Genomic DNA, 19,387 nt, shown 5'->3' on the forward strand with positions numbered 1-19,387 from the left:
TATTTCCCCAAAAAATCATCATGCTGAGTTAAAGAAGCCAGCCAAAAAGAAAAAAAAAACATGTACATAGTGTGATTCTATTTGTATAAAATTCTAGAAAATGTAAACTCAGCTATACTGATAGAAAGATTAGCAGTTGCCTGAGGGGTGGGGGAGTTACAGGAAAGAGAGAAGGATAAATTATAAGAGGCATAAAGAAACATTTGGGGATGATAAAAATGTTTATTACCTTGACTGTTTGATGGATGCTTTAAACATGAAGCTTACTATACTTCAATTATACCTCTATAAAACTGAGAAAAGACCAGAAAAAGTTTTAAAAATTATTGCACCTCTTAGACTTAAATTTCTATTTGAAATACATTGAGGAATTCCCTGTTTAAAGAATTATTATTGTAAACTCTTTCACAAGACAAAAGCAACAGTTCTTTCCTGATTCATTGAATTTATCAAATCTGGGTTTTACATACAATGGTTTATTAAAGCAAAAGAACACCTGTAACAGTGTCTGCTGAGACCATCCAAGAAATACATCTGGCAGAGACTACACGAACTTGATGTGACCATGTTTTCAGTCTGGAATTCTTGCTGGGAGCCTAGGACATTTTAATCATGGCTGAATCCTGGTTTTTTTGAATTGGTTTAAAAATGGTCTGGTAGAACGTGGCAAATGCTCACTTTGCAAATCAAACTATTATCATATCTGTTATTATTTTAGCACATGCTGAGAGGATTATAAGTGTTTATATACTCTCTGTGAGCATCAAATTCAGATATTGCCTAACATGCATAACAAGCAGAATAAGACAGTGAATCAAATGCCAGGGTCAGATGTGCTCAGGGAATTTAAATTGGGATATGGATTTCACTTTAAACCAAAGGCATACTTAAAACTACAAGAAAAGGTACTGAATCGAAGATGGTGGCGTGAGTAGAGCAGCAGAAATCTCCTCCCAAAACCACATTTATCTATGAAAATATAAAAAAGACAACTCTTCCTAAAATAGAGACCAGAGGACACAGGACAACATCCAGACCACATCCACACCTGCGAGAACCCAGCGCCTCACGAAGGGGGTAAGATACAAGCCCCGGCCTGGTGGAACCCAAGCACCTCTCCCCCCAGCCCCCAGCGGGTGGAGAGGAGTCAGCAGGGAGGGAGCCCAGGACTGCTGAACACCCAGCCCCAGCCACCCGCACCAAAGCGCAGACACAGTGCATGCGTGGGGTCCTGGATACTAGGGAAACAGGGCGGCAGGACCGGTGAGCGGGTACCTGAGGCTGACGCTGGAGAACAAAGAAACGGGAGAGGCTTTTTTTTTTTTTTTTGGCGAGTGCTTTTTGGAAGCCTTAAAGGGACAGGGACCCCAATACTAGGGAAACAGGGCAGTAAGACCGGTGAGCGGGTGCCTGAGACCGGCGCCTGAGGACAAAGAAAATCGCGCATTTTTCCCTTTTTTTTTTTTCTTTTCTTGTTGCTGTTGGTGTTTTGGTTTGGAGAGTGCTTTTTGAAAGTCTTAAAGGGGCAGGACAGGACACTTCCCAGAGGCAGGGAATCTGGGGATCTCTGGGCACTCTAATCCCCTGGGCAGCAGGGAGCACAGAGGCCCCTTACGGAGATAAATAGTCTCCCTGCCGCTCCCCCTCCAATGGGGCTCCACCATTTTGGAGGAGCAGCCCGAGCCAGGCCACACCCACAGCAACAGCAGAGATAAACTCCGTAGCAACCGGGCAGGAAGCAGAAGCCCTGTCTGTGCACAGCTGCCAAGCACAAGCCACTAGAGGTCGCTATTCTCCCAGGAGAGGAAGGCCACAAACCAACAAGAAGGAAAGCTCTCCCAGCCGTCACTCGTACCAGCTCTGCAAACTATCTCTATCACCATGAAAAGGCAAAACTGCAGGCAGACAAAGATCACAGAGACAACACCTGAGAAGGAGACAGACATAACCAGTCTTCCTAAAAAAGAATTCAAAATAAAAATCATGAACATGCTGACGGAGATGCAGAGAAAAATGCAAGAGCAATGGGATGAAGTCCGGAGGGAGATCACAGATGTCAGGAAGGAGACCACAGAAGTGAAACAAACCCTGGAAGGATTTATAAGCAGAATGGATAAGATGCAAGAGGCCATTGAAGGAATAGAAACCAGAGAACAGGAACGTATAGAAGCTGACATAGAGAGAGATAAAAGGATCTCCAGGAATGAAACAACACTAAGAGAACTATGTGACCAATCCAGAAGGAATAATATCTGTATTATAGGGGTACCAGAAGAAGAAGAGAGAGGAAAAGGGATAGAAAGTCTCTTTGAAGAAATAATTGCTGAAAACTTCCCCAAATTGGGGGAGGAAATAATTGAACAGACCACAGAAATATAAAGAACCCCCAACAGAAAGGATCCAAGGAGGACAACACCAAGACACATAATAATTAAAATGGCAAGGATCAAGGACAAGGAAAGAGTTTTAAAGGCAGCTAGGGAGAAAAAGGTCACCTATAAAGGAAAACCCATCAGGCTAACATCAGACTTCTCGACAGAAACCCTACAGGCCAGAAGAGAATGGCATGATATATTTAATGCAATGAAACAGAAGGGACTTGAACCAAGGATACTGTATCCAGCACGACTATCATTTAAATATGATGGCGGGATTAAACAATTCCCAGACAAGCAAAAGCTGAGGGAATTTGCTTCCCACAAACCACCTCTACAGGGCATCTTACAGGGACTGCTCTAGATGGGAGCACTCCTAAAAAGAGCACAGAACAAAACACACAACATATGAAGAATGGAGAAGAAGGAATAAAAAGGGAGAGAAGAAAAGAATCTCCAGACAGTGTATATAACAGCTCAATAAGCGAGCTAAGTTAGGCAGTAAGATACGAAAGAGGCTAACCTTGAACCTTTGGTAACCACGAATCTAAAGCCTGCAATGGCAATAAGTACATATCTCTCAATAGTCACCCTAAATGTAAATGGACTTAATGCACCAATCAAAAGACACAGAGTAATAGAATGGATAAAAAAGCAAGACCCATCTATATGCTGCTTACAAGAAACTCACCTCAAACCCAAAGACATGCACAGACTAAAAGTCAAGGGATGGAAAAACATATTTCAGGCAAACAACAGTGAGAAGAAAGCAGGGGTTGCAGTACTAATATCAGACAAAATAGACTTCAAAACAAAGAAAGTAACAAGAGATAAAGAAGGACACTACATAATGATAAAGGGCTCAGTCCAACAAGAGGATATAACCATTCTAAATATATATGCACCCAACACAGGAACACCAGCATATGTGAAACAAATACTAACAGAACTAAAGAGGGAAATAGACTGCAATGCATTCATTTTAAGAGACTTCAACACACCACTCACCCCAATGGATAGATCCACCAGGCAGAAAACAAGTAAGGACACACAGGCACTGAACAACACACTAGAACAGATGGACCTAATAGACATCTACAGAACTCTACATCCAAAAGCAACAGGATATACATTCTTCTCAAGTGCACATGGAACATTCTCCAGAATAGACCACATTCTAGCTCACAAAAAGAGCCTCAGTAAATTTCAAAATATTGAAATTCTACCAACCAATTTTTCAGACCACAAAGGTATAAAAGTAGAAATAAATTCTACAAAGAAAACAAAAAGGCTCACAAACACATGGAGGCTTAAAAACATGCTTCTAAATAATCAATGGATCAATGAACAAATCAAAATAGAGATCAAGGAATATATAGAAACAAATGACAACAACAACACAAAGCCCCAACTTCTGTGGGACGCAGCGAAAGCAGTCTTAAGAGGAAAGTATATAGCGATCCAGGCACACTTGAAGAAGGAAGAACAATCCCAAATGAATAGTCTAACATCACAATTATCGAAACTGGTAAAAGAAGAACAAATGAGGCCTGAAGTCAGCAGAAGGAGGGACATAATAAAGATCAGAGAAAAAATAAACAAAATTGAGAAGAATAAAACAATAGTAAAAATCAACAAAACCAAGAGCTGGTTCTTTGAGAAAATAAACAAAATAGATAAGCCTCTAGGCAAACTTATTAAGAGAAAAAGAGAATCAACACAAATCAACAGCATCAGAAATGAGAATGGAATAATCACAACAGACTCCACAGAAATACAAAGAATTATTAAAGACTACTATGAAAACCTATATGCCAACAACCTGGAAAACCTAGAAGAAATGGACAACTTCCTAGAAAAATACAACCTCCCAAGACTGACCAAGGAAGAAACACAAAAGTTAAACAAACCAATTACGAGCAAAGAAATTGAAATGGTAATCAAAAACCTACCCAAGAACAAAACCCCAGGGCAGGACGGATTTACCTCGGAATTTTATCAGACACACAGAGAAGACATAATACCCATTCTCCTTAAAGTGTTCCAAAAAATAGAAAAGGAGGGAATACTCCCAAACTCATTCTATGAAGCCAACATCACCCTAATACCAAAACCAGGCAAAGACCCCACCAAAAAAGAAAATTACAGACCAATATCCCTGATGAATGTAGATGCAAAAATACTCAATAAAATATTAGCAAACAGAATTCAACAGTATATCAAAAGGATCATACACCATGACCAAGTGGGATTCATCCCAGGGATGCAAGGATGGTACAACATTCAAAAATCCATCAACATCATCCACCACATCAACAAAAAGAAAGACAAAAACCACATGATCATCTCCATAGATGCTGAAAAAGCATTCGACAAAATTCAACATCCATTCATGATAAAAACTCTCAGCAAAATGGGAATAGAGGGCAAGTAGCTCAACATAATAAAGGCCATATATGATAAACCCATAGCCAGCATTATACTGAACAGCAAGAAGCTGAAAGCAATTCCGCTGAGATCAGGAACTAGACAAGGATGCCCACTCTCCCCACTGTTATTTAAGATAGTACTGGAGGTCCTAGCCACGGCAATCAGACAAAACAAAGAAATACAAGGAATCCAGATTGATAAAGAAGAAGTTGAACTGTCACTATTTGCAGATGATATGATATTGTACATAAAAAACCCTAAAGACTCCACTCCAAAACTACTAGAACTGATATAGGAATACAGCAAAGTTGCAGGATACAAAATTAACACACAGAAATCTGTAGCTTTCCTATACACTAACAATGAACCAATAGAAAGAGAAATCAGGAAAACCATTCCATTCACAATTGCATCAAAAAGAATAAAATACCTAGGAATAAACCTAACCAAAGAAGTGAAAGACCTATACCCTGAAAACTACAAGTGACTCTTAAGAGAAATTAAAGGGGACACTAACAAATGGAAACTCATCCCATGCTCATGGCTAGGAAGAATTAGTATCATAAAAATGGCCATCCTGCCCAAAGCAATATACAGATTTGATGCAATCCCTCTCAAATTACCAGCAACATTCTTCAATGAACTGGAGCAAATAATTCAAAAATTCATATGGAAACACCAAAGACCCCGAATAGCCAAAGCAATCCTGAAAAAGAAGAATAAAGTAGGGGGGATCTCACTCCCCAACTTCAAGCTCTACTACAAAGCCATAGTAATCAAGACAATTTGGTACTGGCACAAGAACAGAGCCACAGACCAGTGGAACAGATTAGAGACTCCAGAAATTAACCCAAACATATATGGTCAATTAATATTTGATAAAGGAGCCATGGACATACAATGGCAAAATGACAGTCTCTTCAACAGATGGTGCTGGCAAAACTGGACAGCTACATGTAGGAGAATGAAACTGGATCATTGTCTAACCCCATATACAAAAGTAAACTCAAAATGGATCATAGACCTGAATGTAAGTCATGAAACCATTAAACTCTTGGAAAAAAACATAGGCAAAAACCTCTTAGACATAAACATGAGTGACCTCTTCTTGAACATATCTCCCCGGGCAAGGAAAACAACAGCAAAAATGAACAAGTGGGACTATATTAAGCTGAAAAGCTTCTATACAGCAAAAGACACCATCAATAGAACAAAAAGGAACCCTACAGTATGGGAGAATATATTTGAAAATGACAGATCCGATACAGGCTTGACGTCTAGAATATATAAAGAGCTCACACGCCTCAACCAACAAAAAACAAATAACCCAATTAAAAAATGGGCAGAGGAACTGAACAGACAGTTCTCTAAAAAAGAAATACAGATGGCCAAGAGACACATGAAAAGATGCTTCACATTGCTAACTATCAGAGAAATGCAAATTAAAACTACAATGAGGTATCACCTCACACCAGCAAGGATGGCTGCCATCCAAAAGACAAACAACAACAAATTTTGGCGAGGCTGTGGAGAAAGGGGAACCCTCCTACACTGCTGGTGGGAATGTAAATTAGTTCAGCCATTGTGGAAAGCAGTATGGAAGTTCATCAAAATGCTCAAAACAGACCTACCATTTGACCCAGGAATTCCACTCTTAGGAATTTACCCTAAGAATGCAGCAATCAAGTTTGAGAAAGACAGATGCACCCCTATGTTTATCGCAGCACTATTTACAATAGCCAAGAATTGGAAGCAACCTATATGTCCATCGGTAGATAAATGGATAAAGAAGACGTGGTATATATACACAATGGAATACTGCTCAGCCATAAGAAGAGGGAAAATCCTACCATTTGCAGCAACATGGATGGAGCTGGAGAGTATTATGCTCAGTGAAATAAGCCAAGCGGAGAAAGAGAAATACCAAATGATTTCACTCATCTGAGGAGTAAAAGAACAAAGGAAAAATTGAAGGAACAAAATAGTAGCGGAATTACAGAACCCAAAAATGGACTAACAGTTCCTGTGTGGTGACCTCCAATGAGTTCTACACAATGGTATAAAGGGCATATCAAAGTGTGGGCAAAGGGTCTGTTTGTTTTTACACAGAAGATCAAAGCCTAATTTGGCTACCCAGAAAATGAACTAAGATACGATATGAAGAAGAACTTCCAACATCAGCACTCTCTGGAAGACTCATACCAGAAGATGATCATCAAAAAACCTCCACAAAGATCCAGGTGATGCTGCAGTTGTAGCTGCATCCATCCCACTGTTTCCTGGACTTGCCATTGGAATGAAGAAGGAGATATCTAAGCTGGCCTGTGCATACAGTAAAACAACAAATTTGACTGGATCTATACTGTTGGAACTCAACCAAGAATTAGGAGAAGTACAAGTTGTAGCGCTCCAAAATCTTACAACTACAGACTATCTACGGTTAAAAGAACATATGGGATGTGAACAGTTCCCAAAAATGGGTTGCTTTAATTTGTCTGATTTCTCTCAGACTGTTCAAGTACAGTTGGACAATATCCATCATATCATAGACTAATTTTCACAAATACCTAGGGTGCCTAACTGGTTTTCTTGGCTTCACTGGAGATGGCTGGTAATTATGGATCTGCTTTGTTTATGTAACTGTATTCCTATTATGTTAATATGTGTGCGCAATTTAGTTAGTAGTTTAAAACCTATACATGCTTAAGTTACTCTACAAGAAGATATGTCAAAGAAATCATCAATCCTCCCATGTTTTCTTCCATCTGCTACCTCTATAGCATTTCTTCTTCCTTCCTAATTATAACCCTTAAATAGAATTCGTGCCTCATATCGAATTTACCGAGTATCATAATCCCTCCAAGTGGTAAAAATACCTCAAGACAAATGCTGGGCATAGAAGCCACACGGCATAAATCTTCAAAGAAGTAAAAAGCTAACCTTTTCAAACAATATGGCTTCTCTCTCACTTACCAACTTTACATCTCCCTGTATGGCCCTGGAAGATGACTGGTTAGCCAGAGATGGGTAAGATTCCTCAAGGGAAGAACAACCTAAGACAGGCACAGTCGCAGGGGGGCCATCAGGTGAGAAATTGGGGATCAACAGTGGTGAAGCTTAGAACCTCACCCCCCCTGTTTTGAGAGAAATCTTCTGCATCCGTGGATGTTTTAAGGCCCTTGTCTAGCTCGGATTAACACATAGTCTACAGGCACACACCTGATCATCTACAATTGCTCTCTTACAACACTAAACTATGTTTTCTACCTTTATCTTGCATCTACCTACCACTTCAGCATTTTATTAAAAATAAAAATAATAATAATAATAAAGGGAGAAATGTGGGATCCACATATAAACCAAGTATAAAAATCAAACGAATATTCATATTTGACCTGATTGTTCACAGTTCATAATGCGTGATCAAAACCGAAAGTTTCTGTGATGACTGCCCTTGTACTGTTCACCATGTAAGAACTTATTCACTACGTAAGAATTTGTTCACCATGCAAGAACTTGTTCGTTATGCTTCAGAAGATTGGAGACTTGCGAGAATTAGGCTTGAGATGGATTAATGATTGTGCATTGAGCATTGACTCCCCTATACAGAATTTTATTGTTGTTAACAACCATTTGATCAATAAATATGAGAGATACCCTCTCAAAAAAAAAAAAACTACAAGAAAAAAGAGAGGGAAAAGGAAACAGAAAAGAAATGTTAATTGGATTGCTTGGTTTGTCTCCAATTAAACTTTACCTATGTTCAAATTTACTTCAGCAATTTTTTCTGAAAGAGTTTCTTTTAGGTGATGGGTTTTCTGTAAATTACTTTGAAGATACAGATATTTATGTAGAGATTATATGACCACCTAAATTTACATAATATTCTCTCAGATAAGCCCCACCCCTCCCGTTCTTTCAAAAATACTGTTTTTCTTAGCTTTGCTGAACACTTGTATGCTTGTGATTTGGTTTTCTCATCTGTAAAATGAGAATAACAACACTCACCTCACAGCATGACTGTTGAATTAAACGTTCATGGATTAAATGGATTAAAGATACCCAAAGTGCTTAGAATAGGAGGTGGCACACAGGAAACATTCAGTAAATGTGAGTTGTTATTCACTTTATTATTGTTCCCTTTTACAGATGAGAACACGGAGGCTCAGGGTTAGTAGTGGCCAAGCTGAATCTAGAACAAGGAGTATGCCTGCTCCTGATTCTTTTCACTACACACCACTTTCCCCACCCATGCATATTTTGTGCATGAAAATAAAAGTACCAATCTGGAAGAGGCAAAAATAGCTGTGTAACTTAAATCTACAAAGCATGAACAGACTGGTAGTCACAGACCAGCTCTAGGTCTCACCCAGTTAGGCTCCAGGCAAGTCATCAGTCATTTTCAAAGTCAGCTTCATATAGTGATTTTGAAAAGGAAGATAAAAGGGTTTTGCAAAGACTTGACTTAGCTTCAAGAGGATGACTAAAAAAATTGTGTGATCTGGCAAAAATCACATTAGCATCTGCTCACTGCCATTAGCCCTAAAAGGGATTTATATTCACTTTGTATGGACATTAAAAAGTACTGAAGCCGTGACAGAACGCATGCTGTAGAGGTTAAGTGGGAAGCGGCTGGCCTATCAATTAAGTCCCTATCGTGACAGGACTAGAAAAATCCATAGACTCCAGATAATATGTTGGGGTGATACAAAGCAAACATCTTTGCAAGGCTGTCAGATTTAAACCACATATCCAAATAATCCACTTTAAGGTGATATTTAGCTACTGAGTTCCACATATTTCACTGAAGGTTTTTTTTAATATGGTCAAATTAAAAGATAAAATCACTAGATCAAAGTTTGTTGGGAAACAAGATATTCAGAGGGTCTCATGGTTTCACTCCCACAGACAGCTTACTAATCACAAAGAGGAACATGTCCCATTGATGGATATCTGGCAGTGACCATGTTAACTGAGGGATCAAACTTAGTGGAACACATATTACCCATTGCATGTCCTTGTGAAAATGCTTAACCTGAATCTGGTTATGAGGAAACATATCCAGATCATGGTTCATTCTATAAGACAATTAGTTTAGAATCTTTCGCCATGGAGAACAGAAAAAGCCAGGTACACTTGCTAAACTAAGACATTGTAAACCAATACCCTTGTGAACCTGAATGCAGAGGGTTTAAAGATAGCAATATGAAACGTTTTTCAGAAAAAAATTAATTTTTCAGGAAAAAATTAAAAGCCTAATATTTATTAGAAAAATCACTTAAGTAATACTAATTTACTCAGATATGATAACAGAATGATTGTTATACAACTCACTTTCAAAAGTTTAGGGGGGAGATAATTCCCACTCTGCTTCTGTTTGGTAGGCTGGAACAGAACATGAGATGCCCTGGAGAGACCCAGCATACTGTCAAATGCAGAAAAGCCTGTGGGGAGGGGGCAGGAGGAGGTAAGGAACCCTAGGACGCTTTTCAAATCTCCTTGGGGGATTTGAGCTGACCAGAACCAGTAAATAAATAGTTAGCTTAAGAATGTTCTCCATTTCTCTCTTCCCCATTTCCAGCAGACAAAAGGGAAGCCCAGAGGAAGACACATTACATAAAACGATGAGGATTCCTATTCCTACCTGACCACTACCTTGCTTGTGTGACCTTGAACAATTCACTTGACTTCTCTGATACTCACTTGCCTTCCCTAGAAAAACTGGAGGGCTGAGCTAAGGCAGATCCCAGACGCCTTTCAGGTCTAAAATCCAGTTCAGTCTTAAGGACAGTGCGATACAACAGGAAATGCCTACTGCAATTTTTGCTTTTAAAAGTGGAAATAGTTTTGTTGTCTCTATAAAATTAATATATGCTCACTGAAAGTATAAAAGAAGAAAAAAGACAAATCACCGGATTGTACCTCCTGAAGTTATATTTCTTCTTTAGATGTTTTTCCAGGCTTGCCAGCACCTGCACACATACTCATACACATTTTTTAAAAGACATGAAATCCTGTATACATGTTGTTTATATAATGGAATCAGTCTAATGACTGAATGGTACATGATATTATACATGCACACATTTTATTTTCTCAACTGAAAAATATTTAGGTGGTTTCTAATTTTTTGCTTTTCTAGGCAGCGCAGCAATAAATACCCTTATGTTCATCCTTATTATGTATATAACTTAAAGTCTATAAATCAAGATGGAATCACACAAGTCATCTCCCTTTTCATGCAGAAGATTTTAAAGAGCATCTTTTCAAGTACTGAATAAGGCTCTCCATAACTGTAGGCTATCAGTGATCCCTGCTAGTCCAGGAGGATGCAAGGACCCCGATAAGAGCCCATCCTTAGGAGGCTCTGGAAACATCTGGTCCAACATTTTCAGACAACCATGATCTCCTCGCAGTGTTTTTCAGCCATGAGCTCTGGGATGGTCAATACAGTCCATGCTGCTGACTGAGTGCACATCACCGAGTCCAAGTCCCGGCAACAGCTGCACTCCTAGAAGAAGTCTGTAGGCCCTGTGTTTACATTTTCAGTCTCTGAAAACAATAATCTCAGCAAACACTCCCACCTGCTTCTGTTTAATACAATCCAGTTTAGATACATGGCAACTACTGGATTTTTCTCCTGAAATGAAAACAGTACTCTTTTTGCAAACTCAAGTATCCACTTTAACATTCCAAAGTAATTAACATTCCAAAATAACTGTTTTATTTTTTTAATTTTCTAGTGATTAGAAATATGAAACAACCTCCTTTTCACTGACAATAGTGTCCACTTCTCTGACTTAAATTTATGTCACTGATACAAATAGTCTTCGCAAATGTTAAAACATTTGATTTTCTTTTTGTAGTTATTGTTGTTGCCATGAGTGATCAATCACACAACCACATCCATTACTAAATGTAACCAATAGGGGATATATTCTCTGTCAGATGTATAAGAGAGGGGAGGCATGCTACATGGATGATCGATCACTCAGCAATATTCCAGGATATTTGCATAATTTTAGTCTTGGAAGGAACTGCCATTGATCATTTCCAAACCCAGGAGAGGACAGACAGATTGGGAAGGTTAATTGGCTTGTTCAGGTGACCCACTCCCAGCCCAGGGCTTTCTTTTCCTCTCTGACCCTCTTTGTCAGGAACCCAATAATTCATTTGGAGCAATGATGCTCATTTTATACTTACAACACCAGACAGATCTCAAATCATTTGACTGAATAATCAGTTAAAAAATAAACTAAAAGAAGAACTTGATGAAATTAATACGACTTTAAAATACTATATATATTACCTTGTCTATTCATTCCTTCAATGTCATGACACTGGAGGTAAAGTTGAAGGGTAAGACCAAAAACATATTTGGGAGACAAGTCGACAGACAAGTTACAAAATTGAAAAATGTTTAAGATGTCCAGACAGCCTGGAATGGAGGTTTCCAGGTTTGGGCCAGAATGAGAAGTGGCAACTGCAGACCGATGGGTCATTACTGTGACGGAGAGAAGGCAAGTGCAAAGAAAGGCCATGGCAAATGGCCCTTCTGCATCCTTAAAGCAAATACCCACATTAAAGGAGGGAAAAGTGGTATGAAACCTATCTTCATGGGGTGACAATCACCCCCGAAACATATGCATGTCCCCCAGCCTTTTGTTTCTAAATGCATGGAAAAATGTACTTGGCAAACGGAACTAAAAGTTATTAACACATCCTCAAGCAAGTTGCTTAATGGCTCTGTTTTGCTCAAAAAGTATGTTCACATCAATAGGCACCATCTCCCTGACGAATCTGTTGTCAGCAAGTTGGAAAAGTTGACTTGTAAACCATTAGGGACTTATTTATCTTATAAAATCCATAAGAAATTATAGGAAAAAAGAGGATCAATTGACTTAGCTGTAACTTCTGCAGCAAACACTTTATCATACGAGATAGACATATGCATCATATTCAAAATGCACGAATTACTGATGGGGGATGGGTCCTTCCCTTCCACCTCCTCCTCGAACAGCTGTTAGTGATGATTTGTCCCCAAACTTGCTGTCTGTAAATATCAAAGACTGAAACCTTAGTTGGATGGAATTTAAACAGTGATGACCACCCATTGAGCCAGGCAAAGTATTACCCCACCACCCAACATCCCCTTGGTGGTGTTGGAAACCAAATTCACATTCCTGATTCAAAAATGCATCTTCTTAATTAAAATCAGAATTTCCCAGTCTTCTCACCAGGTAGGAACAAGCAATATGGCCCTGCTGCATCCTTAAAGCAAATACCCACATTAAGGGAGGGAAAAGTGGCATGAAAACTATCTTCATGGGATGACAATATTGGGATTCCAGGGTAACACACATATTACCAACATCCAGCCAGGTTCATTATCCAGAAAGGAAATTGCCATGTGCTCCTTTCTACAAACCAGTAATTATACCATCTTTGCTGTGATTCTGGAAACAGATCACTTTACTTTCTGTAAAACTTTTCAACATACGATTCTACACACAGCTACTAGTCACTCATACCAGCTGTGGACCCACACAACTTTCCCCTGTTAAAATACACAAAACCATATCAGTATGACCATTCTAAACAAGAAAATTACTGTGCCAGGAAATAAAAACCAGATTAAGTGGGACTTTGCCTCACAAGAGACCCCTTCAAGCTTTTGTCTGGCAGGGGAACCAGGGTGGCCACAAGGAGAGCAGAGTCCTGCCTCTGAATTTCTCTGTGGAGTTTAAACTCCACTGTCTCAGGCTTCTTCCATTTTTTCTCTCCATGTTTAATTCAGTCTGTCTTAATTCTATCCCTTGATTAGACCCCTGTTTCTAACGTTTTGTAGATTCTTGTTTATCAAAGCTGTGAATTGAGCTAAATTGGTTTGTTTACTTGAAGATTAGCTCTTGTGGGCAAGGAAGAAATATTAATTTAACTGGAGTTGAAAAATCTACAGCCACAAGTAAAACAAATCAGAGAGAGAGAAACTGGATAATGGAGGATCATTTCACTTTGAGTCAGTCCTGGTGGGAGTTTTTTCCCCCTGGTAACTTTGCAAACAGGCAAGGAGATCTTAACAGATCAGAGATCACATTTCAACTAGAAGATGTGGGCATTTAAAATTATTAATTTGATAAACTGTTAAGAAGATAGCAAAGAATAAGTGGATAGAAGAATAAAATAGGTGATAATTTTTTCTTCTTTTTTCCCCCTACATCCCTGGCATTAGAACAGCTCTGTGTACACCATATGCATAGTCATTTACCATGACTAATGATAATAATGTACAACATTTCATCATACTGATCTCTTTGGCAACTTTAGAAAAACTTGTAACTGAATGGCTATGCTTACTATCTAAAACTACTTATCACAACAAACCCTCAAGAAAAAATTCCTTTAAAAAAAAAAAAGACACTTTTAAGAGGCTTTCAAGAAAAGCCAAGAAACTTTTCAGTATTCTCAAAGAACCCACCCTCTCTCCTTCCCTGTTTTGGGTAAACAATTCTCTCAGATGTTTTCTCCTGATGAATGCTTGTTTTACGTGCAGTTTAAGATGGTGTTTAAAGCTTTCAAAATTCTTTCTACGAACATATCTGTGTCTCCCCTAAAAATGGACTCAAACCGATGTTAGAAGCTGGCACAGATGTTAGAAATTCCAACTTCTTTCCAGAAAAGGACCAAGTATGAGTGTGAGGTAATGTCCCTTTTTGGCAAATTATTCCCTCCCGGATTCTGTATATAACTGTCGACATGCCCGTCAAAGTGGATAGACATCACACACAGCTTGCCTGCATATCATCCCCTAAGAGTTACAAGGAGATCCCTCCAAATGCAGAATGTCTATAAAATTATCTGCAGAGTGACTACTTGTAACATTTTCTCTACTGAATTAGGGGAACACTTTTCTCTGAAAACAGAGTCGGCCAGTGTCCTAACACTATGCCAAAGACTATAAACTTTAGAAATCAAAGCTGGATTTATATCTTTATAAGTCACAAACACATGAAGGTGACACTACTTATCAAATACTAAAACTTCTTCTATTTTTATAATATTCACTGCTTATCACACTGAACTGGAAATGAAAAAATAAGTCATCTATATTCAAATTAAATATGAACCCAATGTCATGCATTAGGAATATTTCACTGCAGACCAGATAATTTAAGAAAACCACCTGTGTGTTCACCTCATAGAAGACGTGTGTGCTTCTTTGGTTAATTTTCACCGTAATTAGAGGCACACTGTGTAGTTACATCTGGCAATTAATTTAAACATTTCACACAGAATTGAGTGGCTGTTTTTTCATTCCAAAGAGTTTTAAAACTTACAACTTAAAATTTTTATTTCCAATGTTTATCAAGGTTAATAAAAAAACCTCTTATAAATCAAGAATTATGTTTGATGTTAAAGCACAAAACTAAAACATAAAGTACTTTTAGAAATAAAATATTGTGAGTGTTAGAGAAAAATCCTTATAAACCATTCAGCAACACACAACAATGCTGTCTGTCTTTTGCTAATATGGAGAATATATTTTAAGTCCCCAAATTATTCTGATTTCCTAAACGCATCCCAAATCTCCTCTTAAGGTGTAACCTATATTTCTTGTTGCCCAATGGCTTACATAATGTGATACATTTTATCCAATAATATCTCCACATTGGCCAACTTTGAGAATATACATTAAAAACAAAGAATTTACAAGATATTATTTCTATGTGTCTAAACATGACTGATAATCTTTATAGGTAATGCCAATATTGGCCAGGAGTCAGGAGTTAACAAGAGCAGAAAGGTCATGGGCGATTCTTGAATGAAGCTGAGAAAGCAATCATAAGAAAACTAAATGTACCTAAGTAGAACAAAAATAATCCACAGAAATTAACTTTCCATGCAATCTTCCTAAGTACCGGGACTGGCTTCCACAAAACAAACACCAAAACCAGTCTCATTATTCATCATCACACCTCGTGTGTTTAGCTACCTAAATGTAGTATACAGCAGGTCTCTTATTAAGACCAAATATAACATACATGAATAGGAATCAGTTTTTATGATCGTGACTATTGTTTTACCAAAGTCATTGACTTTGCCCAAAATGAAAGCTGTTATTAGTAAAAATCAGTAAACACAGACATTAAGTGAAAAAATTCTTGTAATCCTTAAACACTATGCAACATAGAAGACTGATACCTTCATCATTTTAAAAGACATCAAAACTTCTCTTGCAACTTACACAATAACCACACTAAAATAACTAGAAAAAAATATAGGTTGCCCAGTAAAACGTATTTACTATGCAATCCACTCGAGGAGAATTTCATCCAAAGCTCCGGCACACAAAATTCTCAAAGCAAGAGGTGGACAACTAATTTTGAGACTGAGAACAATCTCCCCACTACTCTTTCTCAAAGATGACTGATGCAAATAGCACCTCATAACTACACAGAAATGGTGGCTCAGATTAAATTATGCAAACGTAGTTTCAAAATAACCTGCTCAAGTTTCAGCGCATTAAAGATGGACCTGTAAAGCATTTGCCATGTTATGCCTGGTTCCAGCGGAATTTTAGTGGGTATTGAGGGAAGTGCAAACCCCAAATTATCCTTATAAAGAAAGACTTTGAAACATAAGCACACAAACACCAAATCCCATGGGTATATGCAATGGCCTTGGACCTGGCCCCTGAACACTAATCTGTCACCAATGCAAAACAAGGAGAGCCATCAGATACTGCTTAAGGTCTCCATCCCCGACTGCTCGCAGAAGGGGCCATGTTTGAAAAGCTTGGTCTTATCTATTAAAGTAAAATATCCCAGAGACAGAAATGGGAATGAATTTACAGGGTAAATTATATATTTATCTGGTAACTGAAATACACTTTGAATGGTTCATTTCCCACAAAATGGCATTTATTTTCAAACTGGCAACATTTCATAACCAGCTACTCATCTATGATGATTTTTCTGCGAACAGAAAATTCCTAGTTTTTTACTAATTAAAAGTAAATGATAGGAAAATGCAGGGTGATTACAAAACCAAAGCAAACTCAATTAACTTAATGTGCAGCTTAATGTCCAGTCATAAGACACTGGCCCAGTAAGAAGCACATTAGGTGTCCCCCAATTAATAATTAGTCAATCTGTTTTGGGGTTTGTTTGGGTTCTTTTTAGTAAATAAAGTTTATGTTTGAGACATATTTTTCTCTGCTATCTTACATTTATATTGAGGATTAAAGGGAAATTTTAAGTAATGATGTACTTAAACTGTCAATCATACTTAGTCAATCTTAGCTGAAGTAATTTGCAAAACAAAAGGAACAGAATAGCAATACAAAACGTAATAGCAACTTGTGAGTAGTTGAAAGTTATATAAAATCAAATCAAAGCAAGAAGTTGTCATAAATGAAGCTTTAGTATTCTACCAGTCAAAAAAAGGGAACCATTTTGTTCTGAAATATACTAGCGTTCTTTAATGTCCAACTTGAATTTTCACTATTCTTTGTTACATAAGTCAGTCTTAAAAAGAATATTTAAATGCCATTTACTTCCACGTACATCCATCACTGGTTATTTCTCTTACTGCATTTTTAAAAGTTTGCCTAACTCAAAGCATCAGTACAGCAGCGCTGGGAAACCTCCACTCTGTCCCACACGGTTGGTTTTCGCTGTACTTGCGTGCATTTCTCTAGTTTTGTCAGTTTTGCCCAAGCACTCCTCATTCAGACTTCCCTATACTTCTTAAACTACTTTTGAGGACTTCATTGCAAGCTCAGGGAAACCTTTAGGAGAATAAAGATCTTTCAAACAAACCGACATTCTAGGCCTTAAACTGTCAAAATGTCGTATGAATGGACAGAAAGAACATCACCGTTTTACTCTTACGACCCCCAGAGGGGCTGGAGGAGCTTCTCAGGGCTGTTGAGCACCCCCAACCTGTTCATGCGCTGGGAGAGGAGGCGGGGAAGAGTGGCGGCCCCAGCCCACGCTTCACCCGCTCACCAGATGGTGACATTAACTGAAAACGGTTGCGCTGCTGCGAACTCTTCGCGAGGAGGGCCTTCTTGAAAAGTCCGAACACTTCTTTCAGGGCAAAGCAAACTATGCCTGCAATCCCTCACCACCCTTCTCACCGACGTCACTGGCTGACTTCGGGGCACCACGCGCGGCGGCTTCTCCGTGGCGACACTCAGTCACCGTCGCGCGCGCACTCCCGCACGGCTCTGCATACATCCCTGCGGCCTCCCGGGACCAGAAAGATGACAGATAGTCTCTGGTCCCTTTTCCCCAATCTGAACTATTTTAGTTCAAAATAATTCAGTAACGCCCTTGAAGAGAAAGGAAGAGGGATAAGGAAAAGCAACATCATTTTCCCCAAATAACTCGGCTTCCCTGGCCCCAACCTGAGGAACAGCCAGAATGACACCGATTCCGCCGAAAGAGGGCACGAAAACTTCAAACGCGCGGCGGCCGAGCGAAGTTGAGCCGGGACTGGAGAGATGACGCTCAGAAGGGGGCGCCCGGGGCATGCCCCCTCGGCGCACCCCGTCCCCCCTCTTACTTTTGGATGATCTGGGGTAGGCCGGCCTGGGGCGGCGGCGGCGGCGGCTGCATCCCTCGCGGGCCTGGGGGCGCTGGCGGCGCCGGGGCACCGGGCACGCTGCGGGCATCTCTGTCCGGTTGCTCCGGGCCACTGGGCTCCGCGTCCTGGCTCATGGCTGCGGCCAGCACCACGCGAGGCCCGGGTTCGCGGCAGGAGCGCGCGCGCGAGGGGCGGCCCAGGGCACGGGCGCTCACTGGCCGGGGTCCCCGCGCCTAGTCCCCTTGTCCTTCCCGGGGGCGCGGGGAGGAGACGCGAGGGGCGGGGAGGAGGCAGTCCCTGCGGCGCCGCCTCCTGCTCCTCCCGCCGCTCCCGCGCGCCGCGTCGGGCCGCGCGGGGGTGGGGGCCGGGGGGCGGCTCCCGGCCGGAGGAGGCTGCTCAGCCGGGGTGGGCGCCGACGCGGGCGCGGGGATCCGGGAGAGAGCGCGGCGCGTGCCGCCCACCGCCGCGCTCCCTCAGGGTCCCAGGCCGGCGCTCCGCCGCGTAGCGCACCCGCGTGAGGCGGCGCCACGCACGCCAGCCCGCCGCCGGCCGCCGGGCTCTCGCCTCTGCCGGGAGCCGGGCGCCTCTGGGCTGCCCGGCGACGGCGCGCGCGGCCTCGCGCGCTCCTGCCCAGCGGGGCGGACGGAGCGCGCCCGGGCGTCTGCGCGCATAGCCAGTGCGAGGCGCACCGGGCTGGGCAGGTCCCGGCGGCTGGAGCCCCGCCAGCAGCCCTAGCGGCTGAGGGCCCCGACCCCGCGGGGGAGAGCCCGGACCTCCCCCAGGGCGGTGGGACTTGAAGCCCAGGTCTTCGAGGACCAGGCCTGAGGGCTCTCCAAATTGGCAGTGCCAGCTGCTGAATTCAGGGGTCCCGGAAGCGGCCGGTGGGGCCGCCGTGTTTCTCTTCACTTTTCCCTCCTCTTCTCTACAAGACCCACCACGATCTCGCGAGCGCAAAGACAAAACCAAGCGTACGTTTTATTCTTGTTATTTAA

General features: G+C 40.9%; 1 protein-coding gene across 7 annotated transcripts in view; it reads right to left on the reverse strand.

Annotated features, from left to right (window-relative positions):
* RBM20 (RNA binding motif protein 20) overlaps nucleotides 1-19,068 on the reverse strand; it is a 176,277-nt gene extending 157,209 nt beyond the window's left edge. For 2 of the 7 annotated variants that reach the window (XM_073240436.1, XM_073240435.1), the window contains exon 1: nucleotides 18,375-19,050. In XM_073240436.1, the coding sequence (XP_073096537.1) occupies nucleotides 18,375-18,483 (109 nt within the window). In that variant the 5' untranslated portion in view covers nucleotides 18,484-19,050. Of the gene's footprint in view, nucleotides 1-18,374 lie in introns of all 7 variants that reach the window. The other 5 variants (XM_073240439.1, XM_073240437.1, XM_073240444.1 and 2 more) reach the window with 5 other exon arrangements.
* Between the last annotated feature and the right edge of the window lie 319 nt (nucleotides 19,069-19,387).

The sequence above is a fragment of the Manis javanica genome, chromosome 7 (assembly GCF_040802235.1).
Source record: "Manis javanica isolate MJ-LG chromosome 7, MJ_LKY, whole genome shotgun sequence".
NCBI lineage: Eukaryota > Metazoa > Chordata > Mammalia > Pholidota > Manidae > Manis > Manis javanica.